Genomic DNA, 24,859 nt, shown 5'->3' with positions numbered 1-24,859 from the left:
TCAGACCATTAATCTCTGTATAAGTGGTGTTATTTGTGCACTTGCAAAATAAATATAACTCCTCCCTCTTACAGTCTAGTGACACTCCATTAGCCTTTCACTGAATACTGAGATATCGGTATACCTACATAATTTCTTAATTATCTAACAGACTTAATGATTGGCTATAGATCAACTAGATAGTAATGGACTTAACACCAGTCACTTACAATAATAAATCTAGACATATGAGGTTTGTATATGATAAAAGTTGAAGGGTATGAGAAACCATAGCGTTTGTGAATAACGACTGTTAACGTATACATTGCTGGATAACAATACGCCTGTTTGCTTAACAAATCATCATTGTACAGCAATGTAATTATTACTGTCTCTCTAATCACAGTATTGCGTTTACTATTATATCACTTTACCGTTAATGTTCAATTATAATCGTTATTATCTAGTATTAAACGATTATAATAATTACCACTGAACAAATAACTACAAATACATAGGGGCACATATACAGCAAGTTTAATAAGCATTAACAGGTTAATGACATACATGAATCAACGAGCTTGCTACTCATATAATAATAGTGATAGGCTTAAATTGCTATCCAAGTATAGAATATAGTGGCACTATTACCGTTTTAAAATTGCCAGATGTCAGCCTATCATACTAGAGATGACACGTACACCATCTGTAATCTACATAGAAAATATATGTGCAACATGTTAACCTGTACAATTGTTATTCACGATCAGCTTACTCTAAGGCTCAGAAATACATATGACAGGTTTAAATATGTCAACATTCTTCAACCTTTAATCAGAAGACACTGGGGAATTAACAATCTCACATATTACGGAGTATATTGTCAGAACTATTTCATGTAAACACTCTCGCCTATAAACACTTGTGCTCATAAGACTGACTCACATTCGATCATAAGGGGTTTCAATTGACAAGCATTATGTGCGATCATGGACAATGTTAGATAAACTATTACTTTGCCCGCTCTACATATATTCTTATAATATAAGAGAAATAACCATGAGAGTGATAGATTCTATTATGTAAATAACACATAAAGAATCGTTATTAACAAGGGTGACAAATTTACACCTATTGGATACAAGCCTTTCCCACACGACCCCAGTACGTAGCCTTCTATTGGTGAATGAAAGGGCATTTTGGAAGGGAGGCATATGATTGGCTATTGGACAGGTAGTAAGTGCTATATAAGAGGGTGGCACCCGGGCCTCGGTTTGTCCTGCCACATTGAAAAAGGCTGAATAGTACAGCCGAAACACGTTTGTGCCCTTTGTAAGCACTTTTGTGCACAATTGTTGGTTTTAATAAGCTGTCCCTTGTCCCTGTCACCTGAAGCTGAGGGAGCTGCTATTGGCCAGGAAACAGGGGGACAAGGTGACCAGCTGCTTAGTGGGTACTAACTTTTTTGAAAAGGTGTTTACCTTTTTCTCTTTTAACTTTTAATTATAATAAAAATTCATTTTTTTAAATACTTAAAGTAGGAATGAGTGCTGTTTAAAACCCTTGTCTTGAAGTTCTCTTACCTTATACATTTTGTGTCTATATTGTAGGGTTAGCACCGGATTTAATATCTATTTATTCCACCATACATACTGTACCTAGTGCCAGTTCTCGCTTCTGTATATTAAGCAATTTGATATCATGAAAAAAATAATAATAACATTTTGTGTATTAACAATTGAAGTTGGTCATTCTTCATGGGAGGCTGTATACTACAGAGCGAGTGACCAACTTTTCCTGCCACAGACAACTAAAAGCTAGTAAAGTATAAGGTTTCTGTTATTTTTCCTTTTTGTTTTTAAAACTGTTTGCTTGTGTATAATTCTATTTGTTAACATAATTTTATTAATAATGCACTGTGCACCATTTTTTGCATAATAAACATTCAATTAATATTCAAGTTTTTGCCTTTGTCTAATATTTGAACCATGTTACTGGTAATATTAGTACTGTGATTTTGTGTTATTTTTTGCTAAATTGTATTCTGGGAGTTAAGTTGTTACTCCTTAGGATTTCCCATAAATAAATTGTAAGTGGTAGCAGCTTATTTAGTTTGAGTGGCAGTAAAGGGGAGTTTTGGGCATTTTTTCTAAGTCTAAGATAGACTAGAGAGTGTTGTTAAAGGGACAGTCTACACCAGAATGTTTTTTTTTTTTTTTTTAAAAGATAATCCCTTTATTACACATTACTTTTGCATAATCAACACAGTAATAATAATACACTTTTTACCTCTGCGATTACCTTGTATCTGAGCCTCTGCAGACTGCCCCCTTATTTAATTTCTTTTGACAGACATGCATTTTAGCTAATCAGTGCTGGCTCCTAGGAACTCCCGTGCATGAGCACATATTTATCTATATGAAACACATGAACTAACACCCTCTAGTGGTGAAAAACTGTTAAAATGCCCCGAGATAAGAGGCAGCCTTCAAGGGCTTAGAAATAAGCATATAAACCTCCTAGGTTTAGCTTTCAACTAAGAAAACAAAGCAAAATTGGTGATAAAAGTAAATTGGAAAATTGATTAAAATTCCATGCCCTATCTGAATCTTAAAAGTTTATTTTGGATTAGTCTGTCCCTTTAACCTTTGCACCCACTGAACTAAGTCATAGGCTTGCCTGGAGTGTCTAGACTGTGACAGATTAGTGAAAGTAGGAAGGGTCGGTTAACTCTTTCTGTGCCAAACAAGTGACTGGTCTGCAGGGTTGGTTAACCCTGGTCATCACAAATTGGTGGGCAGCGGTGTAGATATTTTTCTTTATTAGATTTTAGTGCTTTGTGGATTTGCTAGTGTGAAAATCCCAGCACTAAAAGAAATTGTGACTCACAATTTCCAAAGGTTAAAACTTAGTGCATTATATAGCTATACATTGCAAACAGTTCCCTTCACTATTCTTTTTTCTTTTCTACTATGGAGACATACCAGCAGCAGACCAAGGAAATGTTGGCACAGTTATGCCAGGAGAGAGTGATTCCCTCCCATGAGAAAATGAAAGAGGGATTGATACAAGCTCTTTTGGACTATGAAAGCAGCCAGGCCGCACAAGCTGAAGCCTCAGGAGAGGTGTCTGTGGGAAGTTATTCATCAAGCTCTGGAGATCCCCAGGCTGTTATTTGCAAACTGTTCTAAAGCATATGGGCTCAGCAGATCCAAGTTTGTGCATTGGAGCTGATCCTGAAATTCCAAGAACAGCAGGCTGCTAGGGAAGCAGCTGAGCTCCAGGCTGAGAGAGAGGCTCTGGCTGGAGAAAGACAGGCTGCTGAGCGCTGTGCTGAGAGAGAGGCTGCTAGGGAAGCAGCTGAGCGCCAGATTGAGAGTATCAGCTACAGCTTGCACAGTTGGAGAGAGCTGTCTTACCTGTTGTTAGTGAACCTAGAGACTCCTCTTTAAACAGACTGCTGGCAGAGAGTATCTTTACACTGGAGAAAGATGGAGAATTGGATGTATTTATGCGCAGTTTTGAAAAAGTTTGCAGACAGTTCCAGCTGCCAAGTGAGCAGTGGGCCAAGTATCTTACCCCTGGTCTGAAAGGTCCTGCACTGGAGGCTTTTGCTGAACTACCTCCAGAGATTGATCAGGTCTATTATGCAATTAAAGCTGCACCACAGAGGAGGTATAATCTCACTCTGAGGTGTACAGAATGAAATTCCATACTCTGCAGAGGGGTATATCAGAGAACTATACTGCGGTTGTTGGAAGTCTGACAACATAATTTAAACAGTGGACCAGAGGGCTAAAGATTGCCACTATGGAGGACCTGGAAGATCTGATGTTTAAGGAGCAATTCATGCAGCTGTGCAGGAGTGGGTGCTGGATCGGAAACCCAAAACAACATTGGAGGCGGGTGAGCTGGCAGATTTTTATACAGCCAACAGGTCACCAGTAAATGGGAGAAAAGATTTTATGGGGCATCCACCTGGAAGGGAGCTGCTTTATGACCCCCTTCACAAAGCCTGTTGTGCCTTTGTTTAATGTGTCTTTTCCCTCTGGGAAAGGAGGGACGAGTGCTGCACCTGGGCAGGGGGATACCGGCAGGTGTTTTGCTTGCAACAAAGTGGGCCAAATCAGCTCCACTTGCCCAGAGAAGATTACATTGGTGCAATCAGCTTGAGGGAGTAATCCCTCAAAAGTACCAGGAAAGCAACAATGAGAACTTACAACCTGTGACTGTTGGATCTAAGGTAACATTGGGGCGTCGGGACACAGGTGCAGCAGTGACACTTGTGCGTCCAGGGCTGGTCGAGCTCTAAGGACATTATTCCGGGTAGGACTGTAGCAGTCAAAGGGATTGGGGAAGTGCAACTTGCAGTGCCTATGGCATGTGTATATCTTGATTAGGGAGCAGGGAGAGGTTTAAGAAATGTGTGGGTATCTGAAAATATTCCTAATACTGATTAACTGGGTACTGATCTAGGTAGATTGTTATCTCTGTATGTACCTGACAAAGCTACATGCATGTGACCTGGTGACAGTTGTAGAACCCTGATGTGCAAAGGGCCGTGTGTAAAAAAGCTCAGAAACATGCTGATCAGGAGGGAGTGCAAAGTGCTGTGCCTGAACTGTGGGTGTCTGTGCTGAAATGTGGAACTTGAAGAGGAGAGACTAACTGGGGAGAAATACGGATAGATAGTGTGGGTCTGTCTGTGCTTGAACCAGTAGGATCTGAAGAACCAAATTTACCTGTTCAGTGTGAGACGGACTGTGAAGAAAGGCAGATGTCTATGCCTGAACCAGTATTCTCTGTGGAACAGAGTTTAACTGTACAAGGAGAAACTGGCTGTGAGAAGATGTAGATGGGTGGTGTGTGTCTGTCTGTGTTAGAAACAGTGTAACTTAGAAAAGAGTGAAAATATAAGGGGCGAGAATGACTGGGCCACTGGATGATGTGTGCCAGAACAAGTGGAGTCCCCCATGGAAAGAAAGAGACATGATATATGGGATAAATGGCAGAAGGAAGATATGTGCTTGTCTGTACCAGTGTCAGAAGGATCCCAAATTCTGTGTGAGGATGTGAAGTGGCAGACTGACTGTGAGAGAGAGCAGAGGGAGAATGTAGTCCAATCTGTGCCAGAAGCAGCAGCGCCCCAGAATCCAGAGTGTGTGGGGAGGAAGGTACATGATACTCTTTAAGGCACCCCCAAAGTGTTTTACAGAGTCAGAGTCCCCAGAGTGGAGAAATGAGGGGGCAATTAGGCAACCTCCTACCAACCATAACAAAGTGCAGGAGTACAGGCATTCTACTCAGTTGGAGGAGCAAGATCCCTGGGTAGTTAATCAAAAGCTGACAACCCACAATATGTTCAGAGGGTTTGGCAAGAAAATAGCCATCACAGGGTATGATGTATGTTTCAGGGACAAGATGCAAGCCTTACTGGGGGAGGTACCTGAAAAACTCAGCGCTGTCAATGCCATATTCATACAAGAACAGTTGCAGGATTCTACTGCCAGAGAGGGAGTGTATGAGATGGGGCAGAATTTTCTGGTACTAACATGAGGCAGAGCAAGCTACAGGCTGCAAGGGTCCCTGCAATATATTAAATCAGCTGGGTAGAGCAAATTGTGTGTCTTTTTTAAATGGGGGGCATCATGATGGCAAAACTCTTATGCACAATTTGTCTGGGAATGGTGTTATCACATCAAGGGAAAGCTCAATTTGATCTTATTTGGGGGAGGTGTCATGAATACTTCAGGATTTAGATGCTAAGGGGTTACTTTTCTTTAGCCTGTGTGCTAAAAACATTTTTTTTTGTTAAGAATAAATGTGCTGTGTGTGTTTCCCTTTGATAAGCCAGCACCCCTAATAGTTTCTAAGTTCCACTTTACCAAATGTTAGTGCATATGCATTGATCCATTAAGAAAAATAAAAGTCTCAGCTGAAGTGATAATAAGCAGTGCACTCACCCCAGAGCAGATAAGGATGATAATAGGACACTAGTACAATTTAAGACATGCTTTTAAACATGTTATGAAACTAGATGAGGAAAATATGACAACCATGTCATATTTGGTACCAAACTAAATCTCATGATGTCCCTGGGAAATTGCTTATATAGGTGTATGTGCTGAATATGCCTATCAGAAGTTATAAAGTGGTCTATAATTTCAGGCAAAGACACTTTATGACCCGTCGTAAAAGAGAGAGGGGTTTATATTTCCCTAGCCCCCTCTGCAAGAAGGTTGGGTCAAGCAATTTGATATCATGGAGAAAAAAGTATAACATTTTGTGTTTTAACAACTGAAGTTGTTCATTCTTCATGGTAGGCTGTATACTACAGAGCAAGTGACCAACTTTTCCTGCCATCTCCCTGGCACAGACAACTAAAAGCTAGTAAATTATAAGGTTTCTGTTATTTCTCCTTTTTGTTTTTAAAACCGTTTGCTTGTGTATAATTCTATTTGTTAAAATATTGTTATTAATAATGCACTGTGCATCATTTTTCGCATAATAAAGTTTTTGCCTTTGTCTAATATTTGAACCATGTTACTGAAAGAGACTGGTAGTATTAGTACTGTGATTTTAGGTTATTTTTTGCCAAATCGTATTCTGGGAGTTAAGTTGTTAGTCTGGGCTTTTCCTTAGAATTTCCCATAAATAAATCATAAGTAGTACTAGTGGCAGCTTATTTAGTTTGAGTGGCTAGACTGTGACAGATTAATGAAAGTAGGAAGGGTCGGTTAACCCTTTCTGTGCCAAACAAGTGACTAGCACAGGGTTGGTTAACCCTGGTCATCACACTGTTCTTACCAGTATCATATTTTTATATAACTTTGATCTGCACATAATTTCGATGAACCTCTACTAAAATAAATACACAATTTTATTCCATGTGACAACTTGATTAGTCAAACCTATATAGGGACACCTGAACCCCCAGGGCCACCTTATAACTTATTGATGTGCATAAAGGACCTCAAACAGCTCCAAAAGTAATCAAAAGCACTCTAGACATTGTGTGGAAGAGGACTATGTGTCGCCCTCTACACTTCAAGCTCTGATTTCACTGATTTCCTTTAATATGAAGTTTCAGATGACTAGCAAGATTTGCTTCTATGGCAAAACATTCCCCACATTCAGAACACAAAAATAAGTTTTCCCTTGAATGAATTTGCTGATGCCTAAAAAGAGTAGAATTGTGAGTAAAACATTTTCCACATTCAGAACAGGAAAATGCTTTCTCCCCTGTATGAATTTTCTGATGAATAACAAGACTCCCCTTCCGGGTAAAATATTTTCCACACTCAGAACATGAAAATGTTTTCTCCCCTGTATGAATTTTCAAATGATTAACAAGTTGCCCTTTCATGGTAAAAGATTCCCCACAGTCAGAACATGAAAATGATTTCTCACCTGTATGGATTTTCTGATGCTTAATAAGAGTTGATTTTTGTGTATAACATTTCCCACAGTCAGAACATGAAAATTTTCTCTCCCCTGTATGAATTTTCACATGAGAAATAAGATCTGATTTCTGTATAAAACATTTCCCACAGTCAGAACATGAAAATGCTTTCTCCCCTGAATGCATTTTCAGATGATAATTAAGAGCTTGTTTCTGAATAAAACATTTCCCACAGTCAGAACAAGAAAATGCTTTCTCCCCTGTATGGATTTTCTTATGATTAACAAGACTCCCTTTATGGGCAAACCATTTTCCACACTCAGAACATGCAACTGCTTTCTCTCCTGTATGAATTTTCAAATGAAAGTCAAGACCCCCTTTCTGGGTAAAAGATTTTCCACACTCAGAACATGAAAATACTTTCTCCCCTGTATGAATTTTCTGATGAATAACAAGACTCCCTTTCTGGGTAAAAGATTTCCCACAGTCAGAACATGAAAATGCTTTTTCCCCTGTATGAATTTTCTGATGAATAAGAAGATGCCCTTTCCGGGTAAACCATTTCCCACAGTCAGAACATGAAAATGTTTTCTCTCCTGTATGACCTTTCACATGATTACCAAGGGCTGATTTAAAGGTAAAACATTTTCCATATTCAAAACATAAATCTCCCATGTGGCTTCTTTGATTTTGAAGAAGATTGTAAGAAGTATCAGCACACTGACCATGACTAGGATTATTGCAGTTTGTAAAGTCACCTGTTGATAAGAAATACAATAGGAGTAATGTTATTTATTAATGACATAATTATTTTATCTTGCCAGCATTTGAAATATTCTAAACTAGTGTTCTATACAAGTGGAGGGGACCGGTTATGAAACCTACACGTTTCCCTAGCCTCCATGCTAAGGCTTAGGGGCGGTTTACTGAATATTATGTAATATTTTTAAGTACTCCCCAGCATCCCATATTTGTACATTGCTGAAATAAATAGAAACTAATGCGGTTATAATTTATTTTACCTATTATTTTTTTATATGTATTTAAAGCTTTTAATAGTTTACACAGATAATTTTAGTAATTTATTTGTTACAAAACTATTCTTAATAACTATTACTTGTGTGCACAGTGCTCAAAGCATTCAGCTTTTTTGAATTTATACTGCATGTTCTTTATTTATAATGAAGATTTTTTTCACATAAGGTTATCATTTCATATAAAAAAGTAATGTATAATGATTAAAATAACTATGTAGTGAACATATGCAAATAGATATTTCTGGAATGAACTGTTTTCATAATGTAATTAAAAAAAATATTCATGCTTACCTGATAAATTAATTTCTTTCATGGTGGAGAGACCCCACAAGTCCATTACTTCTGGGATTCAAAGGAGGAAAAGATTCTCATAAGGTCCAAGAGTACTCAACCCCTTCCACCTCTAGTCTTGTATAGCCAAACAATGAGAAGTAGAAAGGTAGGAAAGAACAGAGCATGGAAAATAAGCTGAAAACTAGAACAGTTGACAGAAATAAAAAAAAAAAGAAAACTAAATTGGGAAGGCCTTGTGGACTCTCACGACCATGAAATAAATTAAATTTACCAGGTAAGTATACATTTGGTTTTATTTTCATAAGGTGGTGAGAGCCCATGGGTTTATTACTTCTGGGAACTAATAATAGGCTGTGAAGTCCACAAGTATTTTGGAAAGGATAAAAAATTATTTTGAAAAAGGTTAACACCTAATTTGCAGACACTGCTGCCTGGAGAACCTTTCTACCAAAAACCACTTCAGAAAAAAGCAAAAAAGTAATAGAATTTAGTAAAAGGTATTTAAGAATGTCCATGTTTCTGCCTTGCATTTTAAATTCACAGGAACTGGAAATTATTCTAGTAGAGTGAGCAGTAATGCGCATTGGGGGAGACTTTCCCTTCTCAAAGTAAGCCTGTGAATAGAGCTTTAATCAAGAAGCGAAAGTAACTGCCGTAGCCTTCTGAACTTTGTGCTGACCCAAGAAATAAATATCTAAAATCCACTGTATCCTGTAGATAACATTTTAAAGCTCTAACTACATCTAAATTATGTAGAAGCATTCATTTAGCATTTTTAGGATTAGGGCAAAGAGAAGGAACTACAATTTCTCTATTAAAGTTGTCTGAAGAAACTACCTTTGGCATAAATAAACAAAATGTAGTTATTAAAACAGTCTTATCTTGATGGAAAAACCGATAAGGGGCTCACAAGAAAGAGAAAACAATTCAGAAACTCTTCTGGCAAAAGAAATTGCTAAAAGAAACAGAACATTCTAAGACAGAAGCCGAATGTCTATAGCATGCATAGGTTCACATGGAGAGACCTAAACTAAAAAAAGTTCCAAGGGGGAGAAATTGGCTTAATAACTGGTTTTAGGCTTGACTAAAACCTGAAAACTCTGAATGTCAAGAAGCTTAGCAATTTTTATAACAAAGCCAAAAGAGCCAAAATTTGATCCTTCAAAGATCAAGCAGATAAGCCCTTGTCTAGACTTTCTTGTAAAAACTGAAGAATTCTAGGAATCCGGAAACAATGTCAATCATACTTCCATAGATCTTCCTTGTGACAGGCTTCCTGGCCGGAATTAAGGTATTTACAACAGCATTAGAAAAACCTTGCAGTTTTAAAATTATTTATTTGATCGTCAAACCATCAAGTTGAGTGACTCAAGATCTTTTCTGATAAAATGGACCCTGAGTTAGTAGGTTGTGACGTAGAGGAAGAGACCATAAAGAAAAGTTGGACATCTGTACTAGGTCTGCAAACCAAGTTCTGTGTGGCCTAGCTGGGAAAATCAAAATTACAGACAATAGCTCTTCCTTGATTCGAGCTATCAATCTTAGAAGCAGAACAGTTGGTGGAAAGATGTATGCCAGATGAAAAGACAAAGGAGCTGCTAGACTGTCTACAAACTCCACCTGAAGATCCCTGTAAACCACGAGTAATGAGGGACAAAGGAATTTGTTATAGTTCAGGTATAATATATCTTTTTTAATATTCAGAAATAACTGCCTGAAAGACTTTCCTACTAAAAGCTGCATCAGAAGAATCAATGTATGGACATATGAGATCCAGACAATAGTGGATAAACATTTGTACTATACTACATACCGATATTAATCTACGAGATATTAAGTCTAGTATATATTTGATCTACCTAACGTGATATTAAGGAGGGGATCTAACCCTGTACCCATCACAATATACCTACAAGGGACTAACACTACCCTTACATGGTGATCAGAGACAGTTTGATACTTTATTACCAGACCAATGTGTCCAAAATACCCAAGTACTATAGGCATTAATTAATTATACTCACATAGATCTACTACCAATAGGACAGAGCTTAACTTTTGGATTTTAATTCTGTGTGTGTGTGTTTTGTTTATACATTTTAAATAATCCTAATAAACGTTATATTTTATTTTTATTTCCCGCATCAGTACCTTCCCGGAGTCTGGGCATAGAGTGCTATAAGTGCATACTTTCCAGTGGTTAGTTCTTTTACTTTCCACAATCTTCGTACCTATGTCTACAAACTCCACCTGAAGATCCCTGTAAACCACGAGTAATGAGGGACAAAGGAATTTGTTATAGTTCAGGTATAATATATCTTTTTTAATATTCAGAAATAACTGCCTGAAAGACTTTCCTACTAAAAGCTGCATCAGAAGAATCAAAAACTTCAAAATAGTAACATTTTGTAAAATTATGTAAGGAAGACCAAGTAGCAGCCTTGAAAATTTGATCAACAGGTGCCTCATTCTAAAAAGCCCAGAAAGTTGCAACTGATCTGGTAGAATAGGCAATACATTTAGGAGGAGACTGTCCCCCTCCAAGTAAGCCTTTAAAATCAAAATCTTAACCTGGAAGCCAATGAAATAGCAGTAGCCTTCTGATCCTTTCTAGAACTGGAAAATGAACAAACAAACTAGAGGACAGTCTAAAATTCTTAGTAGAATGCAAATAGAATTTCAAAGCTCTGACAACATCTACATTATGAAGTGGCATCTCCTTATAATTCTTCAGATTAGGACAAAAAGAAGGAACAACAAAGTCATGATTTTATATTCTCAGAAGAAACAACCTTAAGCAAAAAAACCCCCAAAAAAACAAACTTAGTTCTCAAAACTAAATCCTGATAAAAAACAAGATAAGGAGGCTCACAGGAAAAGGCAGATAATTCAGAAACCCAGAAGAAATTTCCAAAAGAAACAAAAGAACTTTCCAAGTCAAAAGCTGGATATCCAAATCATGCATAGGTTCAAAATGAGGAACCTGCAAGACCCTTAAAACCAAATTTATGTTCCAAGAATTGGCTTTATCCAGTGCTCGACAAATATGTTCAAAATCTACCAGCCAGCAGAAAATTCTAGCAGCCTAGATAAAAAAAAATAATAATAAAAAAAATAAAATAAATAAATAAATATATATATATATAAATAATATATTCCAATAAACAGTTGGCACTCTGGATTTTCCAAGTGCTTAATTATGCACAAAACAAATGAGTGACATTTCAGGGATCCCCTTTATCAGACCAAATCCAAATGAGAGTAAAAAACAACAGTTTAAATCATGTGTAAAACCACCCCCAGTCAGAGAAGAACCACCCATTTACTATTCATCCAATGAAAATACATTGAGTATATATATTACAAATCTATATATAAGGCAGTATAAGTGCTCAGTATAGAGAAATAAATAAAATTTAATATAGTGCTAAGCTCTATATTGCACACTAAATCCTTGTATAAATCACTACAAATTAACAAAATCTATATATTCATGCTTTAACATGCACAAGAATCCTTAGTGTAAGATAATATGTAAACTTAAAGATCATTCACACGGAAAAAAAAACTTTTTCAGCACATCTTAAGTCCCAATTAGGAGATCATGTACCTAAATGCATCCAAACTGAACTCTTACCTGTTGCTTATTATATTGAAAAGCAGCAAATAAAGCAGCAAGTATTATAAAATTAATTAACAGAACATCATTTGTATAAGAGTGCTTGAGTGCATAGATCCAACTTTAAGTATATCTTTGAGTGCTCATTTGGTATACGAACATCCCAGACTGGAGAGACTCGCAAACTCAGGAGTGAAGAAAGGCAACAAGGAGACTGGGTGCCTACCGGTCACGTGACATAATTCAAAATAATACTACATGCTGTAAACAAAGCTAAGAGGAGTCAAGGTATCGTTTTTCCACTTAATCCCTTGTTTGATACATTCTACGCTCTATGCATTGTGATAGAGCCATCTAAGAGAGAGTACTTGTATAGCTTACGAAAGAAGCTGTGAATCCTGCAGGCAGGGATATTTCAAAATCCAAATCTAACGGTCAGCAATAATAACTTTTATTTTTTACAGGTTTTTTTACTAGATTTTATATACTGAGCTTTTTAACCAACACAGAGCTCTGTGACTGAATGTGCGAATGCAAACTTGTATGAATATTTGGAGATTCAAGTGTTTATGCTTAGGTTAGATTTCAGAGAATGTTATCGTTTTTCAGCCCACCTAGTGCCAACTGTAAGTAAAAACCAGACTAACATTTTAGCCCAGCTATATGCTTAAATTACATTTCAGAACACACACACACAGAAAAAGGCACGCTCAGATTTTAAATATCAGCTTTTCTTCTTTGAATGGGTGAAACAACCTAAAATGTCAAATTAAGTAAAACTAATATTCAAAGTCTGAGAGTGCCTTTTTCTATGTTCTTATGAGATGATTAACTTAAGTGCATCAGTGTGCTTGTTATTCATGACCAGAGTGCTTGGTGCAATAAGGAATCAAACTATACATGTACATACTGTAGCAGTGTGCTGTACAGGTTGTACAAGTGTATATTATTTTGTGTTTTTATAGCCACACATTTGTATGCAGCCCTTAAGGCCTCTAAAATATTGACCTGTGGCCCTTGTGTGTAAATAAGTTAGCCATCACTGCCTTAGATAATAACAAGAACTTATAAATAATGTAAGCATTTCATGTAGGCACAAGTCTATATTGCTGAAAAAACAAAATTTATGCTTACCTGATAAATTTCTTTCTCTTGTGGTGTATCCAGTCCACGGGTTCATCCATTACTTATGGGATATTCTCCTTCCCAACAGGAAGTTGCAAAGAGGACACCCACAGCAGAGCTGTCTATATAGCTCCTCCACTAACCCCACCTCCAGTCATTCGACCGAAGACAAGTAAGAAAAAGGAGAAACTATAGGGTGCAGTGGTGACTGTAGTTTAAAAATAAAAAACACCTGCCTTAAAGTGACAGGGCGGGCCGTGGACTGGATACACCACAAGAGAAAGAAATTTATCAGGTAAGCATAAATTTTGTTATCTCTTGTAAGGTGTATCCAGTCCACGGGTTCATCCATTACTTGTGGGATACCAATACCAAAGCTTTAGGACACGAATGAAGGGAGGGACAAGGCAGGAACTTAAATGGAAGGCACCACTGCCTGTAAGACCTTTCTCCCAAAAATAGCCTCAGAAGAAGCAAAAGTATCAAATTTGTAAAATTTAGAAAAAGTATGAAGCGAAGACCAAGTCATTGCCTTACAAATCTGTTCAACAGAGGCCTCATTTTTAAAAGCCCATGTGGAAGCTACCGCTCTAGTAGAATGAGCTGTAATTCTTTCAGGAGGCTGCTGGCCAGCAGTCTCATAAGATAAACGGATTATGCTTCTCAGCCAAAAAGAAAGAGAAGTTGCCGAAGCCTTTTGGCCTCTCCTCTTTCCAGAGTAGACAACAAACAATGCAGATGTTTGACGAAAATCCTTAGTAGCTTGTAAATAGAACTTTAAAGCACGAACCACGTCAAGATTGTGTAACAGACGTTCCTTCTTTGACGAAGGATTAGGACACAGTGACGGAACAACAATTTCCTGATTGATATTCTTATTAGAAACCACCTTAGGAAGAAAACCAGGTTTGGTACGCAAAACTACCTTATCTGCATGGAAAATTACATAAGGGGAATCACACTGTAAGGCAGATAATTCTGAAACTCTTCGAGCAGAAGAGATAGCTACTAAGAACAGAACTTTCCAAGATAAAAGCTTGATATCTATGGAATGCAAAGGTTCAAACGGAACCCCTTGAACTTTAAGAACTAAATTTAAACTCCATGGCGGAGCAACAGGTTTAAACACAGGCTTGATTCTAACTAAAGCCTGACAAAACGCCTGAACATCTGGAACATCTGTCAGACGTTTGTGTAAAAGAATAGACAGAGCAGAAATCTGTCCCTTTAAGGAACTAGCCGATAATCCCTTTTCCAATCCCTCTTTGAGAAAAGATAATATCCTAGGAATCCTGACCTTACTACATGAGTAACCCCTGGATTCACACCAATGAAGATATTTACACCATATCTTATGATAGATTTTCCTGGTGACAGGCTTACGAGCCTGAATCAAGGTATCAATGACCGACTCGGAGAAACCACGTTTTGTTAAAATCAAGCGTTCAATCTCCAAGCAGTCAGACGCAGAGAAATTAGATTTGGATGTTTGAATGGACCTTGGAGTAGAAGGTCCTGCCTCAGCGGCAGAATCCATGGTGGAAAGGGTGACATGTCCACCAGATCTGCATACCAAGTTCTGCGTGGCCACGCAGGTGCTATCAAAATCACTGAAGCTCTCTCCTGCTTGATCTTGGCAATCAGACGAGGGAGGAGAGGTAATGGTGGAAACACATAATCCAGGCTGAAGGACCAGGGCACTGCTAGAGCATCTATCAGTGCTGCCTGGGGATCCCTTGACCTGGACCCGTAACAAGGAAGATTGGCGTTCTGACGAGACGCCATCAGATCCAGTTCTGGTTTCCCCATAGTTGAATCAGCTGGGCAAATACCTCCGGATGGAGTTCCCACTCCCCCGGATGAAAAGTCTGCCGACTTATAAAATCCGCCTCCCAGTTCTCTACTCCTGGGATATGGATAGCTGAGAGATGGCAAGAGTGAACCTCTGCCCATAGAATTATCTTGGAAACCTCCATCATTGCCAGGGGACTCCTTGTTCCCCCCTGATGGTTGATATAGGCTACAGTCGTGATATTGTCCGACTGAAATCTGATGAACCTGGCCGCAGCTAGTTGAGGCCAAGCCTGAAGAGCACTGAATATCGCTCTTAGTTCCAGAATGTTTATCGGAAGGAGGGCTTCCTCCTGAGTCCACGAACCCTGAGCCTTCAGGGAGTTCCAGACTGCGCCCGAGCCTAGAAGGCTGGCATCTGTCGTCACTATAGTCCACTCTGGCCTGCGGAAACTCATTCCCCTGGACAGATGGACCCGAGATAACCACCAGAGAAGAGAATCCCTGGTCTCTTGATCCAGATTTAACAGAGGAGACAAATCTGTGTAGTCCCCATTCCACTGATTGAGTATGCACAGTTGCAGTGGTCTGAGATGTAGGCAGGCAAACGGAACTATGTCCATTGCCGCTACCATTAGGCCGATCATTTCCATACACTGAGCCACTGACGGCCGAGAAGTGGAATGAAGAGCACGGCAGGAAGTTAGAAGCTTTGATATCCTGACCTCTGTCAGAAAATTTTTAATTTCCACTGAATCTATCAGAGTTCCTAGGAAGGGAACTCTTGTGAGAGGAGAGAGAGAACTCTTTTCTCTGTTCACTTTCCACCCGTGAGACCTCAGAAAGGCCAGAACAATGTTCGTGTGGGAATTGGCAATTTGAAAAGAAGACGCCTGGATTAGAATGTTGTCCAAGTAAGGAGCCACCGCTATGCCCTGTGGCCTTAGAACCGCCAAAAGGGACCCTAGAACCTTCGTAAAGATTCTTGGCGCTGTGGCTAACCCGAAGGGAAGAGCCACAAACTGGTAATGCCTGTCTAGGAAGGCGAACCTGAGGAACTGGTGATGATCTCTGTGAATCGGAATGTGGAGATAAGCATCCTTTAAGTCCACGGTAGTCATATATTGACCCTCCTGGATCATAGGGAGGATGGTTCGGATTGTCTCCATCTTGAAGGATGGGACCCTGAGAAATTTGTTTAGGATCTTGAGATCCAAGATTGGTCTGAAAGTTCCCTCTTTTTTGGGAACTATAAACAGGTTTGAATAGAAACCCTGCCCCTGTTCCTCCCTTGGAACTGGGTGGATCACTCCCATAACCAGTAGGTCTTGAACGCAACGTAAGAATGCCTCTCTCTTTATCTGGTTTGCAGATAATTGTGAGATGAAATCTCCCCTTTGGAGATGAACCTTTGAATTCCAGAAGATATCCCTGGGAAACAATCTCTAGTGCCCAGGGATCCTGGACGTCTCTTGCCCAAGCCTGGGCGAAGAGAGAAAGTCTGCCCCCAACTAGATCCGGTCCCAGATCGGGGGCTACTCCTTCATGCTGTCTTAGAGGCAGCAGCAGGCTTTTTGGCCTGCTTCCCTTTGTTCCAAGTCTGGTTAGGTCTCCAGACTGGTTTGGACTGGAAGAAATTTCCCTCTTGTTTTGCATTAGAGGAAGCCGAAGCTGCGCCACCCTTGAAGTTTCGAAAGGAACGAAAATTATTCTGTTTGGTCCTTAATTTATTGGACCTATCCTGAGGAAGGGCGTGACCTTTTCCTCTGGTAATGTCAGAGATGATCTCCTTCAGGCCAGGCCCGAATAGGGTCTGCCCTTTGAAGGGGATGTTAAGAAGCTTAGATTTTGAAGTAACGTCTGCTGACCAGGACTTAAGCCATAGCGCCCTACACGTCAGAATGGCAAAACCTGAATTCTTAGCCGTTAGCTTGGTTAAATGAAAAACGGCGTCAGAAATAATGGAATTAGCTAACTTAAGAGCTTTAATCCTGTCTAAGATATCATCTAACGGAGTCTCCACCTGTAGAGCCTCCTCAAGAGACTCTAACCAAAAAGCCGCTGCAGCAGTAACTGGAGCAATGCATGCAAGAGGCTGGAGAATAAAACCTTGATGAATAAAAATTTTCTTAAGGAGACCCTCCAATTTTTTATCCATAGGATCTAGGAAAGCACAACTGTCCTCGACAGGGATAGTTGTACGCTTAGCTAGGGTAGAAACAGCTCCCTCCACCTTAGGGACCATCTGCCACGAGTCCCTTATGGCGACATCTATGGGAAACATCTTTTTAAAAGAAGGAGGGGGAGAGAACGGCACACCTGGTCTAGCCCATTCCTTAGTAATCATTTCCGAAAACCTCTTAGGGACTGGAAAAACATCAGTGTAAACAGGCACTGCAAAGTATTTGTCCATTTTACACAATTTCTCTGGAACTACAATGGGGTCACAGTCATCCAGAGTAGCTAAAACCTCCCTGAGCAATAAGCGGAGGTGTTCGAGCTTAAATTTAAACGCTGTCATTTAAGAATGGGACTGAAGTAAAGCCTTCCTTGAATCTGAAATGTCACCCACAGATAGAAACTCCCTTGCACCGGCTTCGGAGCCTAGTGAGGGTATATCGAACACAGCTATTAAAGCGTCAGAAAGCTCTGTATTTGTTCTAGCCCCAGAGCTGTCTCGCTTTCCTTGTAACCCTGGCAGTTTGGACAATACCTCTGTGAGGGTAGAATTCATAACTGCCGCCATGTCCTGTAAGGTAAAAGAATTAGACGCGCTAGATGTACTTGGCATCACTTGGGCGGGAGTTATAGGTTCTGACACATGGGGAGAGCTAGATGACATAACCTCCCTTTCTTTAGTCTGAGAATTCTCTGGTGATAAATCTTTAAAAGCCATAATATGGTCTTTATAGTTTATAGATACTTCAGTACATTTGGTACACATTCTAAGAGGGGGTCCCACAATGGCTTCTAAACATATTGAACAAGGAGTTTCCTCTATGTCAGACATGTTTAACAGACTAGTAATGACGCCAGCAAGCTTGGAAAAACACTTTAATAAATGTGAAACAGCAATTAAAGAAAAACGGTACTGTGCCTTTAAGAGAAAAAAACTAGCACTTAAACTGCAAAACAGTGTTAAAATGTAGTAAGGTCTTCGAAATTTTTACAGTGTGTGTAAGGGACTAAAGCAACATCGCACCCACTTGCAAATGGATGATTAACCCCTTAGCCCCAAAACCGGATTTAAAAAACGTCAACTACCGGTAAAAGACAGTTAAGCACCTTGCCACAGCTCTGCTGTGGCTCCTACCTGCCCTCAAATGCGATTAGGGAAGAAATAAGCCCTGTATAGTGGTCCTCAGATGCAAGAGGACTCCTCTAGGGAAGCTGGATGTCTCAATCTGAAAGAAAACTGCGCAACTAAAGCGCGAAAATAGGCCCCTCCCACCATGTACTCGATGTCAGAGGGGCCTTAAGGAAATACTACTAGGAGTATCTGACTAGCCATGTGGAAACTAGGCCCCAACTAAAGACTTATCACCCTCAGAGAAAAAAACGTCCCATTTATGAAACATGTAAAGGTTTTGTCACTAACGTTTTGTCACTAATTAATATGAGTATTAACATCAGTATTACCCTATTTTGTAAGCATGATCCCAGTCGTTGCAAAATCACTGTACTGAACATACCTCAAAGCAGGTAATCTGCAGATTGTTTCCCCAACTGAAGTTATCCCATACTCTTCAGTTATGTGTGAGAACAGCAATGGACCTTAGTTACAAACCGCTAAGATCATCAACCTCCAGGCAGAACTCTTCTTCTAATTTCTGCTTGAGAGTAAAACAGTACAACGCCGGTACCATTTAAAAATAACAAACTCTTGATTAAAGGTAAAACTACACAAAGTCACCACATATCTCTTTATACATCCTATCTTGTCGAGAGTTGCAAAGAGAATGCCTCGGGGTGGGGGTTAGGGGAGGAGCTATATAGACAGCTCTGCTGTGGGTGTCCTCTTTGCAACTTCCTGTTGGGAAGGAGAATATCCCACAAGTAATGGATGAACCGTGGACTGGATACACCTTACAAGAGAAATATAACTGTGTGTTATATAAACAGTCATTATAAAGAGGCAATATTATTTAATTATGCATTTTATGAACAAACCTTTATGTTTTTTTATTTTTTATATTGGGTTTTTATTATTGTAAGCCTGTCCTGTAACAGATTGAATGTATCTGAGATTCTATGAGCAGGCCAAACAGAAGGAAATATTTTTGCCTAATGTTTACGATCCTTTTAAAGCCAAGGCTTTAATTGTAAATCTAGATTACAGTTGTGCTTGTGGTAATCTTAATAAAGACAAATTGAAAAATAAACCTTGGTTTGTCTTCTGCGGAATCTGCACAGTCTGTGTTCTGTGTAATTTTTTCTTGTAAAACTTATTTCCAGTTGTGCTTGTGATAATTTTATAAGGACAAATCTGTGTTAGAAATGGGCACCTAAAAACTATAATACATCCCCAATGGGTGGTTTTATCAGCAAGTTTGCTTTGTTCCCTTTGTATTCTGAGTAGAAAGCTAAACCTAGGAGGTTCATTATCATATGCTAATTTCTTAGACCTTGAAGGCTGCCTCTTATTTGAATGCATTTTGACAGTTTTTCACCACTAGAGGGTGTTAGTTCATGTGTGTCCTATAGATAAACACTGCGCTCACACACATGGAGTTACCTAGGAGTCAGCAATGATTAGTTAAAATGCAAGTCTGACAAAAAAAACTGAAATAAGGGGGCAGTTTGCAAAGGATTAGAAACAAGGTAATCAAAGAGGTAAACATTATATTAATAACTGTGTTAAGCAAAACTAGGGAATGGGTAATAAAGGGATTATCTATCTTTTAAAACAATAAAAATTCTGGTGCAGACTGTCCCTTTAAAAAGATAGATAATCCCTTCATTACCCATTTCCCTAGTTTTGCACAACCAACATGGTTATATTAATACACTTTTTACTTCTGTGATTACTTTGTATCTAAGCAGACTGCCCCCTTATTTCGGTTATTTTCACGGACTTGCATTTTAGCCAATTAATGCGGACTCCTAGGTAACTCCACGTGCATGAGCACAATGTTATTTATATGGAACACATGAACTAACACCCTCTTGTTGTGAAAAACTGTCAAAATGCATTCAGATAAAAGGCGGCCTTCAAGGGCTAGAAATTAGCATATGCGCCTACCTAGGTTTAGCTTTCAACTCAGAATACCAAGAGAACAGAGCAACATTGATGACAAAAGTAAATTGGAAAATTGTCTAAAATCCCATGCCCTATCTGAATCATATAAATTTATTTTTTTGACTGTCTCTTTAAAGGGATTAAAAAAAAAAAAAAAAAAAAAATATGCTTACCTGATAATTTCATTTCCATCTGCAGGAGGAGAGTCCACGGCTTCATCCATTACTTGTGGGAATTAAGAACCTGGCCACCAGGAGGAGGCAAAGATACCCCAGCCAAAGGCTCAAATACCTCCCCCACTCCCCTCATCCTCTAGTCATTCTGCCAAGGGAACAAGGAAGAGTAGGAGAAAAATCAGGGTATAAATGGTGCCAAAAGAACAAAAAAATTAATTTAGGTCCGCCCACCAGAGAAACGGGCGGGAACCGTGGACTCTCCTTATACAGATGGAAATTAAATTATCAGGTAAGCATAATTTATGTTTGCCATCTTAATATGGGGAGAGTCCACGGCTTCATTCATTACTTGTGGGAAACAAATACCCAAGCTCTAGAGGACACTGAATGAAAAACGGGAGCCTGCAAAACCCGTCTCCCAAAAGCTGCTTCCTCAGAAGCAAAAACATAAAATTTGTAAAACTTTGCAAAAGTATGTAAGGACCAGGTAGCTGCCTTACAATACTGCTCCATAGAGGCCTCATTCTTGAAGGCCCACGAAGATGCCACAGCTCTAGTTGAGTGAACCGTAACCCTCTGAGGAGGCTTATGTCTCGCTGTCTCATAGGCCAAGCGAATCACGCTCCTCAACCAAAAGGATAGGGAAGTGAAAGAAGCCCTCTGCCCTTTGCGCTTCCCCAAATACACAACAAATAAAGACAAAGTCTGTCTGAATTCATTTGTGGCCTGAAGATAGAACTTCAAGGCTCGAACCACATCTAAATCATGAAGCAACCTTTCCTTAGAAGAAGAAGGGTTAGGACACAAGGAAGGAACTATCTCCTGATTGATGTTGTGATTAGACACAACCTTGGGAATAAATCCCAACCCAGTGCGAAGAACAGCCTTATCGGCATGAAAAACCAGGTAAGGAGGCTCACATTGCAAGGCTGCCAACTCAGAGACCCTGCGTGTCGATGCAATAGCCAGCAGAAATAGAACCTTCCAGGAAAGTAATTTAATGTCAAGCAAATGCATAGGCTCAAAAGGAGCCCTCTGCAAAACCTTAAGTACCAAGTTTAAGCTCCAAGGGGGAGGGGAATGTCTAAATACAGGCCTGATTCTAGACAGAGCCTGAACATCAGGAAGCTCTGCAAGCCTCTTGTGTAACAGTACAGATAATGCCAAAATCTGTCCTTTCAAGGAACTGGTGGCAAGTCCCTTCTCCAACCCATCCTGGAGAAAGGACAGAATCCTGGATATCCTAACCTTGTGCCAGGGATATCCCCGATTCTCACACCAGGGCAAGTAGGTCCTCCACACTTTATGATAGATACCTTCCTGGCTTGAATGAGAGTATCAATCACTCTCTCAGATAATCCTCTCTTGGCTAGGACTAAGCGTTCAATCTCCACGCAGTCAGCCACAGAGAATCTAGATTTTGATGCAGAAAGGGACCATGTACCAGCAGATATCTGCGACAAGGTAACCTCCATGGAGGAGACAATGACATCCCCACCAGATCCGCAAACCACATCCTCCGCGGCCACGACGGAGCAATCAGAATAGCCAAAGCTTGCTCCTGCTTGATGCGGGCCACTACTCGAGGTAGAAGTGGCTACGGTGGAAATATGTAGACTAGGCTGAACCCCCCAAGGCGCCGCTAAGGCATCTATCAGCTCTGCCTGGGGATCCCCTGGACCGCGACCCGTATCTGGGTAGCTTAAAGTCGAGTTTGGACGCCATGAGATCCATCTCCGGCGTCACCCATCTGCTGCAGATCTCCACAAACACCTCGGCATGGAGAGACCATTCCCCCAGATGAAACCATTGTCTGCTGAGAAAATCAGCTTCCCAGTTGTCCACACCCGGAATATGGATAGCTGATAGGGAGCAGTTGTGGGTCTCTGCCCATTCCAGATTCCGAGAAACCTCCCTCATGGCTAGGAAGCTTCTCATTCCCCCTTGATGGTTGATGTAAGCCACCGAGGTAATGTTGTCCGACTGGAAGCTGATGAACCGGTACGACCCCAGGAGGGGCCAAGCCTGCAGAGTGTTGAAGATCGCTCAAAGTTCCAGAATATTGATCAGGCGAAGCGACTTCTCGAGTCCATCTGCCCTGTGCCTTCTTGGCACCCCAAACAGCTCCCGATCCTAACACAATGGTGTCCGTGGTCACAATCTCCCAGGATGGTCTCAAGAATGATGTCCCCTGGGACAGTTGGTCCGGATCCACCAAGAGAGGGACTCCCTCATTCGGTTGTCCAGAGAAATCTGTTGGGAGAGATCCAATTGATCGTCATTCCATTGTCTCAACATGCACAACTGAAGAGGTCTGAGATGGAACCTGGCGTATGGAATGACATCTATGCTGGATACAATGAGCCCAATAACCTACTCCAAGCAGCACTCCCAGAACCTTCGAAAAGACTCTTGGGGCAGTCGCCAGACCAAAGGGTAGGGCCACAAACTGGAAGTGTTGGTCCAGAAACGTAAATCTTAGGCACCTGAAGTGATCCTTTTGGATTGGTACGTGAAGGTAAGCATCCTTCAAGTCTATTGTCGTCATGAACTGCCCCTCTCGAAATAGTGGCAGAATGGACCTGATCGTTTCCATTTTGAACGATGGGACCGACAGAAACTTGTTTAAGCACTTTAGGTTTAGAATCGGGTGAAATGTGCCCTCGTTCTTTGGGACCACGAAAAGGTTTAAATAGTACCCTAGACCTCTTTCTGCTAGAGTTACTGGCACAATTACTCTGAGATAGGAGAGATCCCTCACGCACTCTAGAAAAGCGTCTCTCTGGTCTGGATGATAGGTTTGACAAGAGGAATCTGCCCCTAGACTTGAACCCTATCCTGTAACCCTGGGCGATGACCTCCAGAACCCAGGGATCCTGCATGCTCTGCATACAAGCCTCCGTGAAAAGAGATAGTCTGCCCCCTACGCGTTCCAGTGACAGATCGGGGGCCGCCCCTTCATGCGGATTTTTTCTTGGCGGGCTTCTTGTTCTGCTTGGCTTTGTTCCAAGATTGAGCTGGTTTCCAAGATCCCTTGGACTGCTCGGTTTTCGCGGCAGCCTGCTGGAGTTGGGACTTGTCCGAACGAAAGGGACGAAAAGTAGAGCCCTTAGGCTTATTCTTCTTATCCTGTGGTAGGAAAGCACCCTTGCCTCCCGTGACCGTGGATATGATAGAGTCCAGGCCTGGACCGAAGAGAACTTTCCCCTGAAACGGAAGGGATAGTAATCTAGATTTAGAAGTCATATCAGCAGACCACGACTTTAACCACAGAGCCCATCGGGCTAGAACAGAAAAACCTGATGTCTTGGCATTCAGGCAAATAATCTGCATATTTGCATCACAGATAAATGAATTAGCTACCCTTAAGGCTTTATTCTTTCCGGTATCTCTTTGAGGGGAGTCTCCACCTCGACCATAGCTGACAAAGCGTCACACCAATATGTAGTGGCTCTGGCCACTGCAGCGACCGCCGCTGCCAGTTGAAACACAAACCCTGTGTTTGAAACATCTTTCTCAACATTGTTTCTAATTTTTTATCCATGGACTCCTTGAATGACAAACTATCCTCAAGTGGGATAGTTGTGCGCTTATCGAGCGTGGAGATAGCTCCATCCACCTTAGAGACGGCCCCCCACAGTTCAAGCTGAGAGTCTGGGATGTGGAACAATTTTTTAAAAGAAGAAGAGGGAGAAAAGGACGAACTAAGTCTCTCCCATTTGTTCCTTATAATATTAGCCATCTTAACAGGAACCGGGAAGGTCTAAGGCACCACCCTGTCCTTGTACACTTTATCTAACTTAGGAATCGTAGACTCCTCCGATAGTTTTGGTTCCGGAAACCTCCAACGTAGCAAGCACCTCTTTCAGCAGAAAGCGTAAATGCTCCCATCTAAACCTAAAGTCTGGTTCCTCCGCAGCCGGAGGTCTAGATGTCGCCGATTCCGAACCCAGAAAGAGCATCCTCTGAAGAGTCAATGTCGTCTTCATCAGCGGATAATCTGTCAGACACATCCAATGGAGTAGATGACCCCTGGGATGGATAGCAATGTTTCACCTTTCGCTTGCACTTAGCAGGGCGTGGTAAGGCACTGAAGGCCACAGACACCGCTGTTTGCAACTGATCAGGAAAATCTGTAGGCAAAAGGGCCCCTCCCGCGGGAGGATTAGTAGTGCCCTGGGAGCTGCATGTGTAATC

The 24,859-nt window shown here is 40.6% G+C and overlaps 1 protein-coding gene across 1 annotated transcript in view; it reads right to left on the bottom strand.

Moving 5' to 3' along the window:
* Positions 1 to 500: 500 nt before the first annotated feature.
* Positions 501 to 24,859, bottom strand: part of LOC128656990 (gastrula zinc finger protein XlCGF57.1-like) — a 98,436-nt gene continuing 74,077 nt past the window's right edge. Inside the window, exon 9 of the mRNA XM_053711198.1 lies at positions 501 to 8,139. Within this exon, the coding sequence (XP_053567173.1) occupies positions 7,040 to 8,139 (1,100 nt within the window). The 3' untranslated portion in view covers positions 501 to 7,039. The remainder of the gene's footprint in view (positions 8,140 to 24,859) is intronic.

This window comes from Bombina bombina, chromosome 4 (genome assembly GCF_027579735.1).
Source record: "Bombina bombina isolate aBomBom1 chromosome 4, aBomBom1.pri, whole genome shotgun sequence".
In the NCBI taxonomy this organism is placed as follows: domain Eukaryota; kingdom Metazoa; phylum Chordata; class Amphibia; order Anura; family Bombinatoridae; genus Bombina; species Bombina bombina.
This window is presented reverse-complemented; position numbering and strand designations above follow the sequence as displayed.